The sequence below is a fragment of the Mytilus trossulus genome, chromosome 14 (genome assembly GCF_036588685.1).
Source record: "Mytilus trossulus isolate FHL-02 chromosome 14, PNRI_Mtr1.1.1.hap1, whole genome shotgun sequence".
Classification (NCBI taxonomy): Eukaryota; Metazoa; Mollusca; class Bivalvia; order Mytilida; family Mytilidae; genus Mytilus; species Mytilus trossulus.
The window spans coordinates 47,165,162-47,192,645 of NC_086386.1; the positions used below are offsets into that span (position 1 = coordinate 47,165,162).

Consider the following 27,484-nt stretch of genomic DNA (forward strand, 5'->3'; position numbering starts at 1 on the left):
GTCTTTTCGTGCTCGATTTTGATGGGTTTTTTTTCTTTTTTCTTGTTACACTTATGATGTAGATATACAAACGTGTAAGGTTGTTCGGGCGCATATCCACATGTTAAGGAGGTCGACCTAGGTTAGGGAAATAACTCTTAAAATCATCAGTACGTTTGTGTCAACCATTTTCAAAATTATATTCTAAGCTTCTAGGTTACATAGATTATTTTCAATCTGTTTCAGGTAAATGCTTAAAATACATTGATGAACTTGACTTTTACAAACGCTTAACTGATTTAAAGAGTTATCTCCCTGAACCAAGGTCTACCCCCTTAAATGATGCCTCCGTAAACGGCTCATCGTTTTACAGCGACCAGACGGCAGTAAGTTTTCTGGTCTGTGCGTTCGTGCGTCCGTTCGTTTGTCCCTCTTCAGGTTAGAGTTTTTGGTCAAGGTAGATTTTTATGAAGTTGAAGTCCTATCTACTTGAAACTAGTACACATGTTACTTATGATATGATTTTTCTAATTCTCATGATAAATTAGAGTTTTGATCCCAATTTCACGGTCCACTGAACATAAAAAATGATAGTGCGATAGGGGCATCCATGTACTATGGACACATTCTTGTTTCATTTGTAATGGAGACATTTTTTACTTTAATAATTATTAATTTTAAAAAGAGGCCAGGTATATCTTCATCACTACATACGATAACTCTGATGTACAGTTTTAGCAGACTTTTTATCTTAAAAAACACAGCCGTTCCCTTGAATATTTAGAGTGCATTTCGTTCTAACCATTTGGTAAACGTTGTGTAGCGTTTGTTGTTGTTTGCTTAACGCTACAAAAGTAAAAAACAAATACATAGTTTAATCAGGTTGAGGTTAGAAACAAATGTAGCGTTTGCACGTACAAACGATGAAAGACAAACTGTAGACGCATTTTTAGCGAGTATATATAGTTTGTCAAAGTTTACGGAAACTTTGCAAAGGTATATTAGAAACAAATGATCAAAACAAATGCGCGCTTAGCCGTTTGCATCGTTTGTGTTAGAAAGAAATGCACTCTTAGTCCAAAAACTATATTGACTAATAAGTGCATTTGAAAAGAAAACGTATATATTACTTTTGGTTTCAAGTTTTTAATACACTTTCGTTTAATTTTTTTAGCTTTCAACTTATTTGACTAATCGATTTAATTCCATTCTGAGAATTTCGATTAGTTACATGACTTATCCTTGTTTATAAGATGGCGACTGAACAAGGTCAAATGAAGATCTTTCATTCTTATGCACAAGCTATCCTTATGGTACTGATAAAACAGATGATAACAGCGAGCTCCTTGTATCTGAGTCACCAAAAGTCGATTAAAAAAAAATACGAGAAAATTATACTTCTTAACTTTTTAAAATATTTATAAATTTATGGAATTTTCGACATGCATCAACCAGACTGTGAAATTGAAACCTGATGGAAAAATAGAGTATCTGATTTAAAAAACAATGAAACCTAATAACAAGGTTATTAAAATTCTAAGAAATACACTTTTTACCAGAAAATAATGAGATTGATTGAGTCGTCAGTGCAATATACCTATAGAGAAATATTACACTGAATATTGTAAATTATAAATATGGTATTGATACACCAATATCATCCATGCTACTAGCTTCTGAATAAAAGATGGAGCAAAACTTGTAAAATATTTACACCCCATTCTATATATAATAAAATCTCATTTGGCTTACAAAATAATTTAAAAGATTCGTCCATGTACGTATGTTTGGATATAATGAATTTCTTGTTATATTTTGGATGTTCTTAGCAATTTTACTGATTTTAAAAGACGGGTAGGTAAGATATTAGAGTCAAATGTATGTTTTAAAAATATGGTTGAAATATCATAAATTTTAAAATCACGAATTAAAGCGGATGGTCAGTTTAAGTCCTTGTAACGAGCAAAAAAGTACAGTTTCTTCCTAAATTATGAATTATTACGTCATCCCTAATAATTTTTTTTAGAAAAAAACAAAACTTTTTATTTTAACATCTTTTTTGTTCATGGTGAATGACAATGAGACGACAGTTCAATATAAACAACTGAATTCACGCAGAGAAGAAATAAGTATTATATTGTTTCATTTTCACTTGTTTCACGCATATGCGCTTGTAACCCCTTTTTCTTTCCTTTTTTTTTATTTTTATTTTTTATTTTTTAAAGTTTTTGTTTTTGTTTGGATGATATCTATTTTTTTGCTGATTCAATGTGTTTTTGTTCTTATCTGTTTAAGATTGACGGATGCTGATTTTGTTAAATGTTACAGTGAATTTGTTGCGCGTGTGTATTTTGTATTTGCTTACATGTCGAGTTTGGCATGATTTTTTCAAATCTAAAATATATACACTTTTTTACTAGATTTTGGTCTTCTTTGACAAATCCTGACACATCTCAAGAGCACTTATAAGAGTAAAGTACGAATTTCAATACATTTGTAATACAAAATACATTTAAAGCTGGAGAAATTTATTTTTTCGTTGTGAAAATATGTTCGGAGAAAAAAGGAGAAAAAAACATATATATGTATGTTGTCTGCTCTATGGTAGAGTTGAAGTTGTCATTTTGACACATTCCCTATTTCCGGTACTAATTTTATGTTACAGATCATTCGAAAATTCCTCCAAAAACAACAAGTACTATACCGACCACGTTCCCGGTTTTTATCTTTACTTCATGCCAAAAATGATCATCTTTTCTCTAAGTACTGCGTATGCATATTTTTCTAGTGCCTTTTTGTTGTCAGTTTTAAAGGGGAAGGCGAAAAAAGCCCAATGTATGTCACATTACGGAATCAACGTGTCACGTCGGCACCGAATCCAAAGAACAAACATCCATACTGGCTACTATAGTATGGCATATATACAACAACATCTATATTACAGAAGCATGTAGCTATATTGTACAGCCGATTTTTATATAACCCTGCATGGCAGAAATTTCTTACTGAGTTATGAAATTAAGTTCACGTCGAAAATATTTCGAAAACTTCTATAAATACGATGCGGAAATTTAAAATTATGCCATCAGACACAACAACATTAAAAAGAGTAACGAGATTTTGGATTTGATTTCGTAGAACGATCTTTTATTTTAAAATTTTAAAATGATCAGATTTCAAAATTTATTATTCGTGAGTCATTTGGAATTTCACGTATGGGTGTTAAAAATTGACAAATGCGATGCATATCAAATATCGAAAAACAGATATTTTAAAAAATAAAATAAAAATTATGCGTTAAATTTTTTTTAGTTTTTTCAATGTTCGTGTGGTTTGTCAAATTGACAAATATGTGTTCAATACCTATGCTATTAGTAATTCTCGTTAAGTAAGATTTTATCAAATTATCTTAACATTTTGGTCTGCCTTTATCAGTTTGACAGAAAAGCGCTTTAAACATATGGTTGTATGATTTTCATTCGCCTTCTTAATTTATACAACCAAATGAAAATAAATTTTTTTGTCATGTATTTCAACGATTAGAAAGAAAGATCATTACTTATATGTTTTCTGTTTTAATTGAAATGGCAAATCATTTAATTTAACATAGTATCTTAATATGATATTGAATATGTCCTAAATTATGCTTGAAATCTTAATGTTTTTTTAAAGACCGACTTGCTTACATTTTATTGGTCTTAAAAGATCTAGATGGTGTTAGCAAGATTAATGTATAATAAACGCATAAACTTATAATAATTTGTTCATGAATAAAAATGTCTTCAAATGTCTGTAAACCTTATGTTGTTTTTTTGTTATGGAGAATAAAGGCCTTTATGATTTCTCGTTTTTTTATATAAATGAGACCGTTTGTTTTCCCGTTTAAGGTTTTACACTAGTAATGTTCGGGCCCTTTATAATTTTTTATTCGGTGAGAGCCAATACTCCGTGTTGAAGGCCGTACATGGACCTATAATGGTTTACTTTATGAATTGTTATTTGGATGGAGAGTTGTCTCATTGACACTCACACCACATCTTCCTATATCTACTTTAAGAGATCATACATAAAACACAAGCGGAAGATTTGAGGAGATTAAACGATTTTAAAGTAAATATGAAAATAATATAAGCTGAAGGGGAATTTGGTTCTACTATTTTGATTAATTATCCAATGTAACGTTCCAAACAAAACATGCCGCGTTGTTGTTTCCAACTTGCGTAACTTAAAATATTTGAGTTCCCAACTATAAATAAAATCTTAGTTGTTTCATTAGAAGAACAATGAATCATAAAAAATAATAAATTAAATTGTTTTGAAAATTATTACCATGCAGGAATCAGAATGATTAAGCAAATGCTATGCACGTATAAGCAAAATGGCACATCTGATATTTTGATAGAAATCCCCATATTAAATATGATATTAAGATTCTATCGTGTCAGTCTGCACGTGTTAGCAATTAATACATTTATGGAATTGTATGCCAAATCTACAATTGTTTGTTATGAAATAGTATTCATTAGTTTATAATGTTCTCATTTCATTTATCTATGAACCAATTTAGTATCAGAAAGTCATAAAAAGTATTTTCCAAAGAGTGCTATAGATTTTCATCAAATTCATATAAATGAAAGTCTAATGTATATAGTCTCATTCAGCTCCGTGAAGCAAACTGAGAAATTTACGTGTGTCTTAGCATAAAACAAGTTTTTAATATTGCGACAATGAGATAGTAAAATAGAAAAGCTGCATTTAGAAATTTGACTAGAACAAATAACTGAATATCAAAATTTTGAAAGAAATCCGATTGCGCCAAATAAAAAAAGGCAGCGTTTTGCGTTAGATTTCATTCACGTCTTTTTTTTTTAAAACTATATTTGAGCCGCTAGTCTGCCAAAGACGTATCATCTGCGTCAAAAATTAAATATTCTGTTGTATCTTTTCTTATGTAAAATTTGAATTTAAACATTTAAAGAACCAACAGTTTGGAGGTTGACATTTGTTGCTCTTTCCAAACGCTTATTAAATTGCTGTTCAACAAATACGTTTACCAGCCGCCTTCATTTAAATTCAAGCGACTCGATGAACAAATATTCGTAAACAGATTAAATTACAAAAAGTTTGCCAAACCATGATAAAATAATATAGTATCAAAATAACTATATGAAATTATATCTTTCCAAAGAACATTTCAAGAACATTGCTCTCATTAAAAGACGATTCATGTTGGTCTCTTGTAGACTAATATAGATTATAAATAGGCATTTTCCATATTGCCCCTTGTATCAGCCCTTGACTCCCATATCAAGCCAGAAGACAGAGAAAGAAGCAACCAATAACATGTTAAAAAACGAATGAAACTATTAACCGAAGTCAAAATTTCAGAAAACACTTTGGGAGGTCGCAATTTTTTTATGTAATGTCGTGTTGTAGAAACATCGTGTGCAACGTAAATATTTTAGCATAAGATACGTTTTTGCCAAATATTTTAACAAGGGCAAGTATGCTAACAATTGCAGCACGATATAAAAAGCTATCAAAGACTGTAAATAAGCAAAATAAATGTAAACAACCTCATTATTGCCTGGCTAGACATTACAGTAGTAGAACTACTAGCCCACTTGGCCACCAATACCCTATTCGGTATGATTCTCAATCAGAAAACAAATAGAATACCAGGTAGTTTTTCTAAGTTGAATTTACCATATTCAAAACATATATTCCTTCTGTGTGTTCAAGATATACCTAAATGTTTGTTATCACGATAAGAAATCTAACTAATGCAGTTATTTCTTGGCATTAAGCTATTTTAAAGTTCAAATTCAATATTTCAGAATGAAACAGATTAAATATTATGTAATTGGCGCAAAAGAAAAATTCCGCCACTCAACAGAACGACGTTCCACAGGCATTCAAATCAGACTTAATTTCAATAATAATGCACGGTTGTTGAGCTCATGTTACAGGTGGCGCATATGAAGAAATTCGAACCAAATAATTAATCAGGAATTATTACAAAGGAAACTTTCATGCTTCAATTTATACGTCTTTATAAAAAATATCATTATGATAAGAAAAATAAACGTTTATGATTTTATTGACATTTCAATATTTCCGAACTCGTCGGATCAATGATCCAAGGCGTCTATTATCGGAAAATCGTGACCACAACCGTACACCATATTGTCGACAGGAAAAAATCTTGATTTTATGTTTCACATCTGGCAGGGTAGCTTAATGTTAAAAGACTTCATTTCTTCACTTGCATGTAAACAAAATTTCATACACAAATAGCTTGCGTTTTGATTTTGAAGGTAGCATGTCATCTCTTGCATTAGATATATCACGATGTCTTTCGAATCTAAGGTACTTAAAACTGTCTTAAAATTATCAACAATACTGAGTTATATGTCTTTTTCTCTTTTGAATCAAACAAAGGAAACTTATTAAAATAAACAAAAACCGTTTTTTGTTGGTCAAACCATTGTTGCTGTACTTACATAGGGAATATTTAAAGTCCGTAGGTATATGCTACATATGTCTCTTGCATTGGTATTTAATCATACCTACTGCAATCCAGTAAGACGTTTGCGTGACCTTTACTGATAAATGGAGGCTTTAATCACGACCAAACAAGGGAAATTAACTTGAAACACGGACTTTGTTGATTAACCAACCTACCTTAGCGTCAGAAAACTGAATGAAATCTTATTACAAGAAAGATTTCGGAAATTAATTAGAGCAATGGCTGTTTGAATTATCTAAACTTACATCAGAGAAAGGGTTAATTAAAGAAAGTAATTATTTGAAGCACGAGGAGGCCTGACATTAACTTGTCAGGTCATACTGTAAGGTGTTAAGTGTACCCATATCATCGTTTAGAATCTGCCTATAGGAGTCATCATTCCCGTTAAAGAATAGGTTTTATCTTATACACACGATTTTGGAGTTTATATATCTCTGATTTTGTTGAACGATTGAAAAAAAAATAAGAACATACATGTGAGGAACCGCCAGTGAGACAGCAAGTCACTAACTAGAATAAACGAAATCACATTGAAATCTGTTGGAGTCTGATATGCAGTTGCTGTTGTTGATTGCTTTCCATCGTACTACTATTTTGTTTTAATATTGACCAATCCTGCGAATCTCTCTTTTAAAGTATTTTTCATCCCTTTTATATCTTAATGTAGGGTTATGCCTTTGCTCATTCTCAGTGAAGACTTCACAATGACTTGTAGCTGTTGACATCCCTTTCCTTTAGTATTTGGAAGTCTTTTGATTTGCAAGATTAAGGCAACACCTTATTTTCAAATCTTTAGGTACAAATACGATTATCAAAAATAACTTTTGGTACCATATTCAGCTCAGACTTTTATAGCTGACTATGCGATATGGGCTTTGCTCATTTTTGAAGGCCATATGGTGATCTTTAATTGTTAATGTATGTGTCATTTTGGTCTTTTGTGGAGAGTTGTCGCATTGGCAATCATACCACATCTTCTTTTTTTTATAGTCATCCCTTCTGTTTTTCTTCACATTATCGAAAATAGTGACTTATTCAAATAAATAATGATATACTAGTATACAGTTCCTAATATATAGAAATGATAAAGAACCTTATGTCAACGCGTTTTTTGGTCTAATTTGGTGTCTCTGTGTCTTAGGCAGAAAATACACGTTCACCGGCGATTTTTGTACCTGATATACCATTCAGTTATATGAATGCTACTGAATTATTTAGTAGGATTATATATCACATATCATCTATTTTTTCGTACTTGGTTTTCCTATTCGATAACTGTCCTAGTGCCTGAAACATTTTGTATTAAATATTGATCCTGGAAAAACAAAATAAACGGTTTCTTTATAAGTTTTTAGTGAAACAATATAATTTTGCTTTTGGAAGCCTAAAATTTAAATAATGTTATCAAAGTAACGTTTTTTGTGGATGTCGGTTTAACTCATATTCTTTTCACTTATTGCAGTGTTTATGCAACAATGTCGGTTCTTGAAGACAAGTAAGCAAGAGTTCGTTAACGCATAGTCTCAGTGCTCCCTTTTATATAAATCTTATTTGTAAACAGGAATAATGAAAATATTAGTAATAAATAATAAAGAGCGAACAGAATTTATTAGTTTCTATAAGTTAACGCTTTGCTAAAATGACAGACTCGGTTAAACAAAGAAACTTTAGCAGCTTTGATTGAAAATAACCAGACCCAAGCTGGCAGTCACTGAAAATCTGTAACAAAAAGGTGGAACAATTTTTATTTGTGTACAAAGCAAGTAATATTATATATAAATTACAATTTTTAGTATAAAATAAAAGAATGGTTAAAATATAAAAATGGTAAAATATAAATAAAAAAAAAACCACTTGATATTGTATAGACCAATTATTGTTATTATCAAAAACAGTTTTAAGAGAGTGGTAAAGGGTTATTTTCCTGCAACGTGTTTTGCCATTGATATTTCACGTGCAGTCGTGAAAAAGGTTCGTTATTCACCGTGTTTCGTGTAATCGGTAAAAAGATCAACGTGCTAGAAACTTAATTGTTCGTTCATGGTGATATGTCAATTTTATTTCGCGTTCTTCCGTCCACCTACTCCCTTTACTCCCCTCTTTTAAAAGTTACTGTAATAAAAATATATAAAGTTTCAGAATTTATGATCATTTGCTGAAATGATGAAATTCATGATGCTATTGGTTCTCTTTCAGTATGATTTTACAGAGTTTATATCTAACAGTCATTATAATAATAGAAAATGTATGAAACTATTATATTAACGAATCTTCAAAAGTTAAATTCAACAATGTTTTAAAAGTCGTTATCTTCAAAGAGTTTTTCGATATTATTGAATAAGAAATTGAATTAGAAAAGATTAGAATAACATAAAACATTATTCCATGCTCAAGTTGTTTTCTTTTATTTCCTGTCATTGAAGAAAAAGAAAAAAAAAAAAAAAAGTGGTCTCGGATCAATGCTTTTTTTTCTCTTTCGTGTGTCTGTTGTTTAGATCAAGGTGTATTTCTTGACAGATCGTCTGATTAGAGACAATTTAATCTTGCCAATATGATTTAGAGGTAAATTCAATTATGTGTTAATAGTCATATGAGAATTAACGGTAACATAGTGTACATATGTTCACGTATTCCTCATAGATCTCTCGAGTGTAACGGGTAGAAAAAGGGAAAATGTAATAAAAAAATTCACATAACAGATTTTTTTCTGGATACATATATCCAGGTCACTATATATGATACAATTGAATTTTTATGTCTCCGAATAGCTTAAATATCCTTATATGAAACTTTCACATTGGTGTCGGTCATGGCAACAAATTTGCAATATATATTAGGATATTGGAGTTTGGGGTTTTGGTCTTTGTTGAAGGCTGTATTAGAGAGTTACAAGTGTAAGATGACAAAGTTGTTTAAACATGCAGCTTTGGCATTTGATCTTAGTTCATACGTTTTTATTCACATTATAACAATACAATAACAATTTTAATTTCGTAACAATAATGTACACATGAAATAATATCAAGGATTTAGTAATTCTCAATTAAAGTTGTTTTTACAAATCTATATGTCTTCTATATAGAGTACAACTAATGCACTTAGTAGTCAAAACGTAATTTTCGAATACTCTGCAATAAATATGTAAACTTGAAATGTGAAAAATATAATAGTAAGCAATAAAATAAACATAAACTTATGTTGTAAAGAACATTAAAATCAAAGATTCAAAAGTTTGCTTTTGATAATATATTTCAGAATTCTGTACCAACTTTAATAAATAAAAGCGATGTACAATTATTATTGGACAAGATAACAGGAAGTGAACATTTTGTCTTTTATTGGATATATATATAGAGTGGTCTCGTTTAGTATCAACCACAAATGTTAACTCTGGAACTATTATTTAAGAATTGAATGCTTCTTTTTGTAAATTTATTGGGGTGTAAAAGCGTTGACCGAAGTTCATACTAAAAATGTGCGCACGGTCAACGCTTTTACAACCCTATACAGTTACAAAAAGAAGCATTCAATACTTATAATTACATTTTATAGCTATGATCATGAAAACACGAATTTTATAAATTTTGTATGTTATTCACCTGTGCACTTTATTGTGGGACCACGTGCTATCATGAATGAAAAGTTTTATTGAGTGTTGCAATTGCTTATGGAATAACACGTGATGTGCAGTTAGCCAATCAAAATAAAGTATTATGATGAAACATACATCTAATGTAATTATGATATAGTATGTTCAAGTATAAATCTACCATTAGTATAGAATCTTGCATCTCGCTATTATAAAATAGCGGAAACGCTCTTATGCTATTCTGGAACTATTTTCATGTTGTACCTTTGCTGTGCTTTTGTAAATGGATAATGTCCGTTATCATTCTGCTGTTGTATTGTTCTGTTTGCGTTCCCCTGTGCCGGGGTTCTTGCGTTTGTTTGTGCTGTGCCTCTGTCACGTAGTGTTGTCATTTTCCGATTTCTTTTAACATGACAATATAAGCGGGAGATTTGGCTAGCTATAAAAGCAAGTTTCAACTTACCATGTTTTTCTTTAAACGCACCGTTGTAAGGAATATGACAGTTGTTATCAATAGTCCGTTTCTATTTATGCTGGCGTTTGATTTTCTAGCACTTTAAATAGTGTTTCCATTGTTCCGTTGGTTTCCTGTTATATACTTTATTTGTTTTCCTCGGATTTTAGTTTATAACCTAGATTTCTTTTCTCTCAATTGATTTATGACTTTTGAACAGCGATATACTACTGTTGTCTTTATTTTGAACATATTTTGTTGTAAGCCATCGTTATGATTACCATTTGTTTTATAGGGCTAAAGTAAACCCGAGGTCCCGGTGTGCATGTTCTTGCAATCACAATTCACACTTATAGAAAGCATCACTATTTCTCACATATTTATACAAATATTTTCGCTTTAATTATTTTTTTATGTAAGATATGTGTGATATGTTTTTGTTTAATAAAAATGAAACAAGAAATTATTAAAATAAAATTCCTACTCTTCTATATTTCAACTGTCATAAGACTTATCTGTTATCTACGAGAATCATACTCAGATAATGTCAATAGGCAGATTTATAATGGTCTTTTGGTAGTGTTCAGTGTCAAAATGGAAACAAAATGTGTACCCTTAAGGTTGCGACCGGACCAAGATCACGTAAAATGAGGCAATAGGTTTCTGAGTGATGCATGCAACCGTGTTATTTCCAAATAAAATATATAACCCAATTTACATTGGGTTTTCTTTTTTTATTATAAAAATTTCAAATAAGTCACTTTGATTACGGAATGATTGTTTTTTTCTGTTAATGTGGAAATAACATATAAATGTGGTGCATCGACGAAGCGGGTTATCTGTTAAAAGTGTGCACCAGATTTTTGAACAAGTAGACAGAAAAAATATTGCAATAATTCCTTGATTTAATTTTAAATCCGAAATTTTTAAGTAATAAATCACGAATAAAACTGTTGATGGTGTCACGGTCACATTACAAACTATTTATTCATAAGCTAATATACAAAAACATTCAACCAATCGGAAGATGTGATGCATCTATATCATTTTGGGGTTAATCCTTTGAATGACGTAATTAATGACGTTTTCTCAAGTTCACATATTGTGATCAAACGAGTACCCAGGCACTTCACTTCATTGCCTTTGCGTTTTCCGCTTTCAAACAATAAAAATGATAAAATAATTAAAAATAAAGCTTACTTCCATTAAAAATTCAGTGTCAAAGCAAATTAAGCATTCAAGTGATAAAGAGCATCTTTAAAATTCACTGTACAAGACAATTATATGTTTTCAATGACAGATGAATGTTTGAAACTGCAAGTCACAAACATGGTTTCAAAAACTTATGAAATATTTAGTGTCATTTGCAACTTCTGACTTATTAGTTTACCCTAAAGAGAAAAGCTGACGGATGTTTGATTGCTTTCGTTAAAAATGTAATGACCGTTCTTATTTTGTGCGTGGGCTACTGTTCTTTTAAATTTCTATGGATGCCAAGAGACACATACTAAACATTTCTTTAAATTATTAAAGTTTAACACGTTAACATTTTTATTTCAAAAAGATGCTTAGTTGGCATTATAAAATCACAGCTAAACCAAAAAGACTCATCTTAATTCAGAATGTATATCAACTGATTTATAACTGGTCTAGATGTGGTTCGATTAAGAACTTTTTTAACATGTTGTTTCAAGACCAAATGAATAGTGTCCTTTAGTTGTCTTGATTAAATCTGTGCATCGTTTAGATGTCTTCCTTTTGATATAACAGTGCTTCGTAAGCCTATAAGGCTGGCTGAAAATAACAATGTTCATATCATATGTATTATATAATGGCAATTCAGGTTGCACTTTAATAAATTATTTATTCATATAACCCTGATAATGTTATTGATATGCTTAAAGACAACAAATAGCTTTCACCTTCAAGTAAGGCTATTTCTTGTCTGCAAAATGTAGGGTTGTACTAATAGAATTATACGGTAGAGTGGTTTGAGTTTTACATTCCTGAGCCGTTCCCTTTTTTCAGTAGTAGTACATATTATATATAGAAAACGATTGTAAGCATACTTTATTCCTTGGAACAAACTTATAGTTGTACTAATAAAATTATGGTATGCAGTGGTTTCAGAGTTTTTCATACCTAAGCCGTTCCCTATTTTAGTAGTAGTACATATTATATATAGAAAATGATTGTAAGCATACTTTATTCCTTGGAACAAACTTATAGTTGTGTTTCCTCTATTCGGAAGACTTGGCAAAAAGGTATATGAACAGAACTTTCACTTAAAAAGAACATGTTTACTTTTAAATCTTGAATTTAGAAAAATTATACAAGAAATGTATTTTGCGCATTGAAACCAAATGAACTATCCCCGAAATGTTTTTTTTCTTTTGATTTAGATCTCAAGTAAAAGATTTTATTATAGGGCCGATGAAACAGAGACCAAGGCCGTAGCGCATGTCCATTGAAAGTGAGGCATTTCGCCGAGCGGCCAAAAACAATTAGTTCTTTTAAAAAATCCTGGTGATATCTGACATTTGACAAGATTTGAAATTTGGAATATTGATTACATAATGTATTCAACAAATATTTAAATTTTGGGAATCATTTTAACATGGTGTTGTTTTAATAAATGTTTAATAAGGGTATTTGACTTCATTCATTTTGTTGTTGCATTTTTAAATGAACACGTCATACAAGATAGCTTCAGAGTATTTTATGTTCCGTGTCCCTCCAATCAAGTTATGATATTTTTCTGTTTTAAATAATTAATTTACGTATTTTTTTATTTTTTTTTGAATAACGGATAAATGCTTAATTACCTGTAACTTATATATTGATCAAGGAATGGTTGCCGGACTAAATTATTTCTTTTACGATATTTCTATTATTTTTAATCTTTGTGACTTTTGAATAGTAATTATCGATTAAGCATAATTCAGAATTCCCATCATCAGAATAGTTTCCGTTAAACACATGGTCCGGCAGGTAATAACCAGGTAACACGCCTTCCTCAGCATCACAGAAAGTAATCAACCAATCAGAAACTTCCAAAGGAAATTGATTAACAAAACTAGGTAACAACATTAATGCTACCTTAAAAAGTTGGTCAGCAAAACTCAGTTATTATTTACGAGAAATTTACCATTTGAGGGGACAAGACACGTTTTAAAACCCTACTTTTTTATCCTGACTCCCTCATCCAGGAGACTGACCCAGTGGCCATGTCGTCTTACGGGCTGTACCACCCTCATCAGGTAGGCAAATGATTTCTTTCCTAATTCTTGAATCTTTAATAAGGTTTTATTCGTCTTCATCAACTGTTTAAAATATTAAACAGATTTTATATTAAGTGACATTGAAATCGTTTCCTCTTTGCAGATTAATCATTTACATTTTCATTAATAACTGAGTGGCAATGTTCTTACAATGATTTTATCTATTTGTAGATTGGACATTTGCATGTTCTAGTAATGTCTGATCAATTTCTTTTTATTTCTTTCGGTATTCACTTTGAAGTGGGTTAATGTAATATTAAACATTGGTAAATATAACAAATTTTATATATCTTTCTTTGATTTTTAAAAGATTTCATATCAGCTTAATACATAAGTAGGCAAAAGTACATATGCATGCTAGTCTCTTATTTAACATTGCTTTTGTCCACGGATTTATGGAGCACGAATATATCAAGCCCTTGACGTGAGTTTGAAATCGAATGTTTCTCTTTTTTTTAATCAACAATCATCTTTATAAAATATATTCATTTCTAAATTGTTTATTATATGTATGAATATAATTTTTTGAGCGAAGCAGTGATTTTAATTTTATAAAAGTAGGTTCAAATAAATTCAAGCATTCTGAACAATCACACAAATGTGTAATTCTTGCTTCTGTCAATAAAATCACGGTTTAAATAATCTTGATTTATTAAACAAATAATCAGAGTAACAGGTGATTTATCAAGTTTTGTATCTGCAAAATTATTACAACAAATCGGTGATAATTGTACGCTTAATTTCAAACATGAAAAATCCCTTATGACAAACATTTTGTTTCCCCGGAATGATTCTTTCCGGAATGGGTCTCTACGGAGCATTGCGTTAGCTAACCTCAAATAGCCAAAGTCGCTGCACTTGCAAACTGCAAATAACCACCAGCAATTAATAAACAATTATTACAGATAACCCAGCCACCACGTGTCTGGAGAAATTTGTATGTTTAACAACATATAGATTTAATCAAATTTTATAATTAATTTTGCATTTTGGTTTGTCAGTGATTAAGAATAAAGTATTATGTCTTGTTTACAGCCTGTAGGCCAACCGATTCATTATTTTTACAGTGTATTTTATATGAAAGATTGAAATGTTGAACCCGTTTAAGGCAGCCGTATATATTATCTGTATTTGTGAAAAGTGCAAAAATGAAACGTTTTTTTTTCAATGCATCAAGTGGCTATCTAACATTAACGAGATCCGCACCTAATGTTGGTGCAATTGCGCCAAAGCCTTCTGGAGACTCCGAGTTATCAAGCAATCCGTCACACGAGCACACCTTTCAACCTTTTGTTTTAAAAACTGTATACCTTAATTTTATTTAATGGCGAAAGGGTGTGTCGTATAGGCTGATGCAGAAATAATAATAAGTTATTGTTACTAACAGATAGTTATCTATAGTTTGTATGTGCTTGCGAGAAATTGTTGTTTAAATAGAGACAGTAGTCCCCAATATTTTTGAAATTGCAATTTATTGTGTACCAAAACAATCAAAGAAACTAAACATATTTTATATGTTTATATCATGATATTTAAATTTAAATATATTCTTTCAGCAAAATTACTAACACCGTCACACATTTGAAATATAGAAATATATATATTAAATCGAGCGGCTTTAAATAAATAAAAAAAGGCACGCGTTTCTTCTACAAAAGGTCAAAAAAGTACGAATTTGAATAGCATTGAAGACTCAAAATTTGTCAAATAAACGGCTAGGAAAATCTATTCATGTGAACTGATTGATTGGAAGCTGTTTAATGGCATAATGACTTTTACATGCTATTTCGATGACTATAGAAAAATTCGTCATACGACAAAGTAAGAAGCTTCCACTCCATTTTCCTTTTTATAGTTGTTCTATAGGTTTAAATAAATTCAAAATAAGATGTAAGATCATTTAATGTTGTCATAAAATAAATAATGAAATATGGTCCTAGTTTCTGTCTTCAGAGATTTGTTTTGGCTATTGACATATTAAACGTTTAATCCCGCTGCAATTGTTTGCACCTGTCCTAAGTCAGGAATCTGATGTACAGTAGTTGTCGTTTGTTTATGTAATATATACGTGTTTCTCGTTTTGTTTATATAGATTAGACCGTTGGTTTTCCCGTTTGAATGGTTTTACACTAGTAATTTTGGGGCCCTTTATAGCTTGTTGTGCGGTGTGAGCCAAGGCTCCGTGTTGAAGGCCGTACTTTAACCTATAATGGTTTACTTTTTAAATTGTTACTTGGATGGAGAGTTGTCTCATTGGCACTCACAACACATCTTCCTATATCTATATATTGTTTTAAATAATCTATCTTATGGTATCCGTTTGTATAAAGGAAAATTGGGGAAAAAAAGGGAAAAGACAACAACCAATCAGCACAAGATAACAAAAACAATGATGTAAATGTTGAGTATATCTTTGTGCTCTCATTATAAAAATCAAAATGTTATGCTGTTTTCTTTTGAGTTCTCTTTTTAACAAAAATATACCTTGCCTGCAACATTTTTGCCATTCTTTGGAATTCCTGATATGTAATATGTAAAGAGCTCTAAAAGTTGTAAATTCTTAAACAGTGACATTTCTTTAATAAGTATTTCTTTACTCTATAAAGTTTCTGTAAATTGTTGGACGAATTTGGCGTAGCTTGATTTTCGTGCTTGGCTATGAATAAAAATCAAAAGTTGATAAAAAAGAATAATTTATAAGGAATTCACTTAACCAAGGATACATAATAGTAAGATTTCTTGTCATACTTAAATGATTTCATCATTACCATATTGATAACTTTGGAAGATCGGTCTCGTATATGACCACGTGTAGGGTCCATTCGTCACCATTACTTTTCCCCTTTATTGACTTTCACAAAATGCAACTGTAGACGGGTTTTACTAACCAGGCGAAATGACGCAGCTTTTTTTTGTTGTTGTCGCTAGTGAATAATAAAAAGAAGATGTGGTATGATTGCCAATGAAACAACTCTCCACAAGAGACCAAATGGCACAGAAATGATTAACTATATGTCACCGTACGACCTTCAGCAATGAGGAAAGCCCATACCGCAGAGTCACCTATAAAAGACCCCGAAATGACAAATATAAAATAATTTAAACGAGAAAAACTAACGGCCTACTTTATGAAACAAAATGAACGAAAAACAAATATGTAACCCATCAACAAAAGTATTAAATCGAAGCACTTGTTCTCCCTTGTTTTTGTGATGTTCGAGTTGTTCTGTCTACAGTTTTTTTGAAGTATTTGTGAATATTTTTTGTCATTTTGTCTTTTTTACATTCGGAAATGGAAAGGTTTGTACTTCGTCGATTTTATTGCACGATGGTAAAGTAGTTCTATTGTTTCGTGATCAAGATTATTATAATTCACCTACTCTGTTTTTTTCTATATTAATATTATTATATAAAAATTATAAAAAATAATCCTTTTTTAACAGCTCTAATGACTATGTCAAAGTACCTTCGGAAGATACGTTTATTGATTAAAGGATAAACTATTGATAAAAAGTAGCATAAATGCGATCACGGGCAGTTAAAAATTAAATTTGATTTCATTTAAATTAAAAAAAAAATCTGTTTAAATTTACCGTTTAAAATTTATAGGTCTTTTTGGAAAATCATATATTCAAGTTTTGAAAATGCAAACTTTACAGTCAGAGAGACTTACTTGATGCCTTGCATATTTTTGCATTTTGTTTAAATCAAATATTTAAAAAATAATGATGGTTGAAAATAAAAATAAAATGTATAAATGATTACACCATGTTTTGGTATATTTTCTTGTGACTTTTTATTGAAGTTCGAATGTAAATCTATAGGAAAAGGGGTTTTTTGCAAGATGTTTGCATAGTTCATATTTAAATATAAATGAGTTAGATGTGATAAGCCTTGTTTTTATAGCAAATAGCATTACTTTTATAAATCAAAGCCGAAAGAATATGTATAATGCTAATGTCAATATAACAAATAGTAAATATATTCATTCAGGTATTATGATATTAGTTATATGTTAAGAGGTATAATAAAGCCAGAGACACATAATTGCATTTTATATGTAAGAAGAAAACTACTTAAGGAGACATGTAAAATCAAATTTATTTAAAAAGTCGCAACATCCAAAATGTTCCCGCGAGAATTTCCAATTATTTAGACACAGCCGTATGTCAGCCTTTTGTTAAATTTTACGATGTAACGGCACGGAACAGTTGATATCCAACATCTACACGTCTGATGTAATTTTAGATGTTCATTTCTTTATTTCTATAATAAGTTCAATCATTAAAACCATAAAACACAAATTTATGGATAAAAGAACGGAATTTGTCAACGGTACAAAGAAAAGGCTATCTTTGTATCGTGTTAAATGATCCGTGGTGGCGTGTGCCTAACACGAGCCGACAAAGGCCTATAGGTGTGAATCTACCGTTTGGCATTGTTTGGATAAATATATCAAAACAAGATTTCCATTCAAAACTTATAAAAACAAGCATTTAATTCATTAATGATCTGTCTAATCCAATCATAATGTCACGTCTCATTGAGCACGCACCTGTCCACTTTTCAAAGCCAGATCATAGCCCCTCCCACAAAATGTATAAAAACAGATCAAATTTTATTGTCAACTTATTTAATAATTCAACAGTAAACAAATCAAGATGCTCTTACTACCTGAAGAGAATCTAACGGTAATTTAATATTTTTTAATATAAATTTAAAAATTTAAATAATATATTATATAAAATGTATTTAGATATGTAAATTTTAATATTCAATTCTGTATTAAAATAAATCTCAATGAATGAAATAAATATGATTTACATATACTTATAATATTACGAAGTTAAAGCAGAAAGTTTTACTGAATTTATCTACAGATTATATATAGATATACATGTTTAAAAAAGATAATTGACAGATGTTTTTATTGTTTCAGACGTTGACAACGTTAGGAGGACCACGAGATTTTTCTGGAGGTGAACATGAACAATATTTATGGAATAAGGTAAGGATCTTTTTCTTTTGCTTCAAAAAGAACATATGTACATACATCGTGTTCCATATTTTTTTGTTAGTTATAAGCAATATTTTGGATGAATTCTGTATTTAAAATTCGTCCGAAACATGTGTGAAATATTTGACACTGGACGTGAACGTCCTTCAAACAATCCAACATGTCATTACCTTTTTGTTTTTAAAATAGAATTAAATACTCAAGTTCTTAATAATTATAAATATAAGTGACAGCTCCTTGATACAAGTATGTAAAGTTATCATCTATACGATATAAAGCATTCATGACGCCGTTTTTGGTATGATAAAATCATGCATTTTTGTAAAGACATGGAAATGTTCTTTGTTTTAGATTAGAGTTATTTCCCCTTGTTCGTTGTATTTAAAGAACACTATAATAGTGACTATTGAAATGGAATGTAATTTTTATTCTTCATTATTATTAATTTTCATATTTTTCCTGCATAAAATAATGTATATATCTACACGAAATTTATATTAATAGCAACTATCATTCTATTGCTGTCATAATCTTAAAGCAATTGTACATTGAACTATAAATTGAATATCATTCAAGGCGGAAAGAAAGTCTTTCAAATTATTCAAAAATACTTCGGATTACTTTTTTATACACAAAAATATGCGTTTACATTAGGTTGAGAGTAAGACAAGACTTTGTCATTTGAAACCCCCTTCTTTTGGGGTTTTGTTAGCAGATTAAGGGAGGGTATTAAATTCTTCATGACCAATTCGTGAAAATAAATAATCTCATATGACTTATACCAGAAGTATTACTAGTCTTGTAATGGACTTCTGCTTATATATATGTGGTCTAAATTAATTGCCAAGGTAAATTACATTTTTAGTTTGTAAAGATAGTTTCATTCGAAGAACTAGGATCCCAATTTTGTTGAGGTTCCAAATAGCTCAATTCCAAATTTTGTAACTGTTTAGAATAGATTTTGGACGTCAATATCATATGTCCCATAGTAAATGCAAATACAAAGCACCCATCAATTCCACAATTCCATAAATTGCTCGTAAATAACAAAACAAAAAAGAAACTACGTTATGATTTAATTGCATTTTCAGCAGTGAACACTTTGATGCTACACTTTGAACAAGAAGGTGTGCCCTAATATTATGCATATATGTGAACAAATGGCTAAGTGCTTTTGATAAATCAAAGTTAAAATCATCAAATTAATGTTAACGGAATACAATAATGTAAAGTTTAAATTACTAATCCGGAAATAATTCTCCACTACCCATCTGGTTTTCTATTTTATAGCCTGATCGTTTGTGTATTTAAAAAAAATAATATAATTGATTTCAAAGTATCTTCAAGTTACAATTAATTGTACATATTATTTTTAGAAATAATTCCCTTTTGGATTTTTTACCTTTCCTTTCTTTTAGAAGAATAAAATGAGATCGATATTTTAATCGTCCCAGATGAGTTTACGAGTTGACATGTCATTCCTTCCTATAGAGTTTAACCTTTGGAGAAACATGTGTTATATTTATCAGCGATCAAGTGTATTGTATTGGTTTTATCCGTTATGAACAGTCGATCCGATCATGATAAAACTATCATTACTGGCGACCTGAGTGGTTTAATAGGAAAACTCATACCTGATTAGAAGAAAACGATACAAAATAATAGGGAAATTGAACATCGCCTGACATGTTACCTAGTAATAAAATACTAATTATCGACAATACAAGGCTCTAACTATCATTTTAGATCTGTTTTTCTTGATGAAACAAATATAAATCTTGAGAAATTAAAAGAACAATATAGAAAACAACTGTTGACATGTGCGGGCGATACCTATTGTTTGTTCATTTTATTTTCCCGCATCCCTATAATTAGACCAAGCAAATGCTAAAAACAAAATGTTAAATTAAGCAAGGAAATAAAATTGCAGTCAATAATTTTATCATAGAACAGCCAAATTGAATAGATAAATTCATTCATTTGTTCATTTCTTTAATCCCCCATAATGGAGATATAAGAGGTATAGGAATGCCCTTTAGAGTCAATTCGCTAATTTTCGGCTACCGTTAGCGTCCAATACCGTGATTAGTCAAAATATACTTATCGTGATTCGTTAGAGGTCTCAAATGATTACCGTTACCAATGAATTTTTTTTAATTGAATCGTCAAAATCAATCTTTTTTTTTATCGTCTTAAAAAAAGTGTGCATTCATCATCAAGCACCAAAAATTAACGTTAACGTCATTTGTTAAGATTTTGAACCGTTATTCGTCACGAAGGTGGCCAAATTAAGAGAATGTCTTCATTAAGGAAAATTACACAAATTGATTAAGAAGGTTTCAACATTAAAAAAAAGTAGACGCAAAACAATTAAAATATGACACAATAGGTCAAAAGGCCAAATACCATAGTCGGAAAATTAATACATAGAAACCATCGTCTTTTGATCTATTACTCTATAAAATGTTTGTTAATTTGGATGCGGGTCATTGGGGAGCTTTTGGTGACCTGGGGCTGGGTCCATTAGATAAATTGCTTTAGTTGCTATCATCCCAGGATAGCATTAATTACATGATACATCGAGATCTGCTTCTAGGGCAAATATTACACATATCATCCATGTTTACTTAATTGTAGACTGTTGATAAATCACTGATCCAGGTAGCAACTTAAACTTAAGCGATTACAATCTGAACACTGAACAGTCTGTAGGCTACTAGTATGTAGGCTTCCATTATATCTTATGCTTCCTTATATAGCAGCAGTACAAATAGAAAATGACTTCTTTGACCTTTTTGTATTTATGTTAATTTACGTTAGTCAGGAAAACGGTAAACTAAATTGAATCTTTAAGAGAGGATTTTCCTGCTTTATAGGAAGATAAAAAAAAGTGATGATTGATTGTTGGTTGCTTAACGTCCAGTGGCATGATTGTTGGTTGCTTAACGTCCAGTGGCAAACATAATTAAAATGAGAAAGTTCTAAGAAAATGCTGCAGTTGGTAGGATATTCAATTGAAGAAATTTATTTAAGACACTTAGTCAAAAGTTTTTCTACTTTAATATCAAAATTTGAATTAAATATATAGATAATATTCATGCGAACATGGTATTTTTTTATATACACACAATAATTTGTGTTATATAGGGATGATGAAGGAGACTTTATCCCAGTATATTACGAATTCATTTATATACGCTCAAAAAGTATACTTAATATAGTTAGATTTTACAACATACCTCTAACCAGGTAGAGGAAAAACAATTATTAACTAAATTTGTAATAGAATTTGACATCATTTTAAAACCAAAACAGTCATCGTTTAAATCAACAACCACCAAAAGACCTAAAAACTGGTATAATATATTTATTTGACATATACTACATATCGTTTGCTCCACATGGATTTTCTTTAACGCTAAAATATTTTCGATTTCTGAATTAATCAAAATGTGATTTGTTTTTGTTATGAGCACAATAAATAAAAAGCATGAATATCGACCCTAAATTTGTAAGAAAAGTCTAAACTTTAATTCAAAGAAACAGCTGTTTTTTCATTATCACTTTGCACGAAAATAAATGATTAAGTTCTCTGTTCTTGCAGAAAAAGTGGTCTGCCAAAACAATAAAATGTTATTTTAATTAATGAAGTAATTTTTTAGCACACACGAGTTTCCGACACATTTGTGAAAATTATCAGAATTTGTCATGAAATAGCCAATAATTCCAACTACATTTTGTATAATGTGAAGTCCTCTGCATTATATACTAAGTTTAATTTGAAAGCAATTAAGATTTTTTAAGAGATATTTCAACTATTGTTTTCTGCAGATGCTATTTTCTCGTTCTTCACATTTAAATCAATTTGTAATAATACAATAAGATTTCTTTTTTCTGCAATTGAATTTTTATTCTGAAATAGCACAATTGGTATTTGAAGAGTAAAATCTATTTTTCTAGACCTAAAAAAATTCAAAATATCACTTTAAATATGAACATATTGAAAGATTTTATTGCCCGTGTTTGAATGACTGATTTCATAAAATAAAAAAGTAATTATAATCTCTAAAAAATCTACTTGACGTATATTTTTTCGGTGTTGTTTTTTTGAAGTGGAACTAGAAATGGAGTCTTAAGACAAAAACAAGCATAAAGATAACATCATTTTACATATGTATCAAAATTCAACACAATACATAAAATTGATAGTTACAGGCATACTTTTAAGGGAATTTCATTCTGGTTTTTTATATTTCAAAATCTTATTTTTTTAGAATTGAAGTCATAGTGTTATTGTTTTAGAAATCGGATGTAACGACTCAGTCTAATTAAGTAAATAATTGTTTGTGTAGTCTCTATAGGTCTAAGAAAAAGAGAAAACACGAAACAATTATAACAACACTCTTTTTAACAATTCTTTCAAATTGATCGTATTTATAACTACATTATTCAAGAAAGGGGGAAGTTTCTTGTTACAAAACATCACATACTAACTAACAAAAAACTGTTATTAAACTGATGGGGATAATTTATATCATTTACAAATCTCAGCAAGTGCTCGGAAATTGAAACAATTAGTTGAAAATCCGGAAGACATTTTAACTCTCATATTACTAATATCCCTCCAATGAAAACTGATGAAGTTAATTGACGAATTGACGTGTTGTAATCTTGTTCTCGAATTTGAACATATTTGTCAATAAAACCGCAGGACAAACTTGACGGTATTAGGACTTTTACATTGTCTTTCCCGGGAGTGTATTTATAAAGCAAAGGCACCCCTCTGAGATTCAAGATGAAGACAACTACCGGATGACATCTTAATTAAAATACATTACTGTCAAGTCAGTATGAAAATTTGTCAACATTCTCATTTATTTCTTTAATTTACTCAATACCCGCAGAAAAAAAAAACGTAAGAAAAAAAAAATCTGTTAGTCAATACCAGATAAAATCTTATAAATATTTTCCGGAGAAAAATAAGTAATTTAAAATATATGTTCAATTTGAAAATAAACAATTAAGCGCATGTTTTCACCCTAAGAACATAACGACAATTTTAAAGCACTCTCTAATTATGGTAATCTAACAAAATTGTTAGATAGTATTTCAAAGAAACCCCATGGGTTAGAAAGAAACATTTAACAAACTGGATAATGTTTTCAAAGATAGAGATTATTTGATCGATTATCATCATCAAATCACATATTGACAGAAAATATTGCCACTATACCACAGGCACTTCAACTAAAAAATAAACACCTTTATAACGTTCATCAAACAGAGCAGTTCTTAAAGAGAGCATGCGCTACTTGGAATAAAATAAAATGCCACGTGATCTAAACAGGTGCCGTACAAAACCAATATCAATTTCTATAGTACCAATTTGTATGGAGTTTGGCATTTAATAATTTTAATAGAACTGGCTTATATCAGTATAAACAATAGGCCCTAGGCCTCTGTAAACATTCTAACAATTTGTGCCAAAATAGTGATGCTGAATAGCCAAAAATCTGTTGGAATTCATAATTCATTGAATCCTGGACATGTCCCGGGGAGGTATTCCCCACCCTACCGACCCCCGGATCGTGTGCGGTGTATGTCAACATCGGCGGTATGTATATACTATATGTTTAATGAAAACTGATTAGGTATTCTGACCTAAACAAGAGCGTTCGGTTTCATTGTTCAATATGTTTCATATTTTATGAAGTTACGTCGCGGAAGATTGATAGTTTAAAAACATACCTGATATTTATTTTTTGTTTTTCCGAATCGCTAAATTATTAAAAAAAAATCGCAAATAATTGAACAGGATTTTTTTTGGTATAAAATGGAAATATGTATTCATAGTTTTTGCTGAAGATTAATATCTTAAGGTAAAATATTTATTGGAATATTGATTTGAAAAGTGTTTAAATAAATATTTCTTATTTATTTACTATTTTATATTTGATCAAGGAAAAAAAGAGATTGCAAAAATTCAATAAACAAAGTTATAGCAATGAATCTTTTAAATATATAATACGTATGAAATTGATACAAATGTGTGTCAGCCTTTTTAAAATTTTGTTTCTGTTTGGTATACTGTGATATAATTTCTATAAAACAATTGCCAATAAATTATCTTTCAAAGTTTTTGTCTTTGGTTTTAAATTTTATTTTCAACCTTACGTGAAATGTTTGTTTGTTTTACTTGACATAGTTTTCACCATTTAATACTTACAAAAAACAATTCAATTTTCTTTTGTAAAATGTCGTTATTTCGCTCCGCTTCAAACTTTTTGTTCTGTTCGTGTATATCAGCGCAAGGAAGGATGAAGAAAATTATAAATACAGCTCACAACTTGACGTTTTTACTTCAAATGTATTTATTTTCAGATCTAAGGAAAATATATAAACAAATTAAAATGTTAACTAAAAGTTAAGAAAATTGATAAATATTTTAGATTTAATAATTGTGTAAAATCCTACACTACGGGTACTAAACATAGTCCTGTAGAGCAGTTACTGCGTCTGAGTTTGATTAATAAAGTTTGAAGTTTGACTAATATATGTTTGAAACAAAAACTTTTTTCTTATTTTCTTACTGCCATCTTTTTGTCATACGGACTCTTTCTGCACCCCACAATCCAGTATGCCAAAGGTCGGATACGTTGATATAAGCAACTTACATATCAACACTTTACCACCAACGCGTCTGGTAATACTTCCGCTAAAAACACAAATTTTTTTTTAAAGGAGATAACTGATGTTTGTAGGATCTGAAAAATACTTAGTTTACATTTAGCGTTTTGTGACTTACTGATTTAAAATTGTTCGGACTTTATTTTATTTTTAATACAATATATATTTAAATGTATTTGCAGGGAAATTTCTTTGACGATGGTTTGCTTACACGAGCTGAAGTTTTGGCAGCAGTTGATATTTCTAAACAGTCTTCACAACAGCTGATGAAGCACGACATGTATGGGCACACCGCCGACCTTGGCGGTCATAATGTCACCCCTTCAAGGTCGCAATATCATTCTGGATTTGGACATTCAGACTCTATGTTAGAACAACTAACATCAAGTTCCGGTATGTCTTTAGGGATGATGGACCACCATAATAATGTATCACACGGACTATCACATAATCACCATCAAATGTATCCGCCTGTTTATTCACACCCAAATTCTATGAATGGGCATAATGGCTTCCCTACTCATCATCCAGTACATCACCCTATGCACGATTCAGATTGTGATCCTCGGGAACTAGAGTCGTTCGCAGAAAGATTTAAACAAAGACGAATCAAACTAGGAGTAACACAGGCCGATGTAGGAGGTGCGTTAGCAAACCTAAAATTACCTGGTGTTGGTTCATTGAGCCAGAGCACGATATGTAGATTTGAGTCACTGACACTTAGCCACAATAACATGATAGCACTAAAACCAATACTACAAGCATGGTTAGAAGGAGCCGAAAAACAAGCAAGAGATAGACTAGAGGCTGAAAATGGAAGTTTAGCCAATGACAAGAAACGTAAACGGACTTCTATTGCTGCACCGGAAAAGCGATCTTTAGAGGCTTATTTTGCCGTACAACCAAGACCATCAGGTGAAAAAATTGCACAAATAGCAGAAAAGTTAGACCTCAAGAAAAACGTTGTTCGTGTTTGGTTTTGTAATCAAAGACAGAAGCAAAAAAGAATGAAATTTTCTGCAGTTACCGGATAAAGACAGCGTCTCAACGCTAAAGCACAAACAGTGTCTCATATATATAGCTACTGCGCATGTTCGTGGTATAAATACTGTGCAATTATGCATTGTGACGTGCTCTGCACAAACTATGACGTCATATGCAAATTATAATTATACCGAACAAACGTTTTGATTTTCTATATTATACTTTTATACAAAGTTGAAAATTTCTACAGATTTGCTTTGATAGCAAATATATATACATGTATAGTGTGAACATAATTTTTACCATTTCATTGTACATAATCATACTTTAAGTTATTTATTTATTACCATTATTTTGTTTTGTTATCTTTTTGAACTTATATGCTGAACAGTTTTGATATCTTTTTGGTCTATTATATAGACTGTTGATAACATGAATATGAATCCAAAACTCAATTTAAGAAAAAAAATCATACGTCATTTTTTCAATATAAAATCTAGTCATTTAGAGTATTCACAGAGTATTCGATTCACAATGAGCTTAAATCAAAAGACAGCGGCGAATTATATCAACACTATATAATGAAAATGCATTAAGATATCAAAAATACTTTTAAGTTTAAAAACAATAATTGCAGACATATTGTATTTCTTGGTATTTTTTTGTCTGATTGTTTTTTGAGCAGATACATTTGTCACCAATGTGATACAATACAATCCCGTTTCTATGTCATTATTAGATTACTAACAGACGCTAGTCTCTTATTCTTAGCTATCTAATTAATTTAAAAACATGCGATATTTATGTTATTGGACCTGACGCCTGTAGCAAGTTGACATTTTCATGATATTTCATTCACTGCTATGTGTTCGGGGTCTTTTGAGACCAATTCAGATCTCATATTATTGTTTCAAACTAGAATGGATTACAATGCAAGTAAAATGATGTTTAAATGCAAAAAAAA

At 30.4% G+C, this 27,484-nt stretch overlaps 1 protein-coding gene across 4 annotated transcripts; it reads left to right on the forward strand.

The window, feature by feature from the left end:
* Positions 1–1,734: 1,734 nt before the first annotated feature.
* Positions 1,735–27,484, forward strand: LOC134695740 (inhibitory POU protein-like). Of its 4 annotated transcripts, none has more exons than XM_063557141.1 (3): positions 1,735–1,837; positions 18,772–18,840; positions 25,719–27,484. In XM_063557141.1, the coding sequence occupies exon 3, from the start codon at positions 25,803–25,805 to the stop codon at positions 26,568–26,570; it is 768 nt and encodes a 255-aa protein (XP_063413211.1). In that variant the 5' UTR covers positions 1,735–1,837; positions 18,772–18,840; positions 25,719–25,802; the 3' UTR covers positions 26,571–27,484. The 4 variants fall into 4 exon arrangements, with proteins under 4 accessions (XP_063413211.1, XP_063413209.1, XP_063413210.1 ...); XM_063557139.1 differs by lacking the exon at positions 1,735–1,837 and adding an exon at positions 13,640–13,811; XM_063557140.1 differs by lacking the exon at positions 1,735–1,837 and adding an exon at positions 18,437–18,523.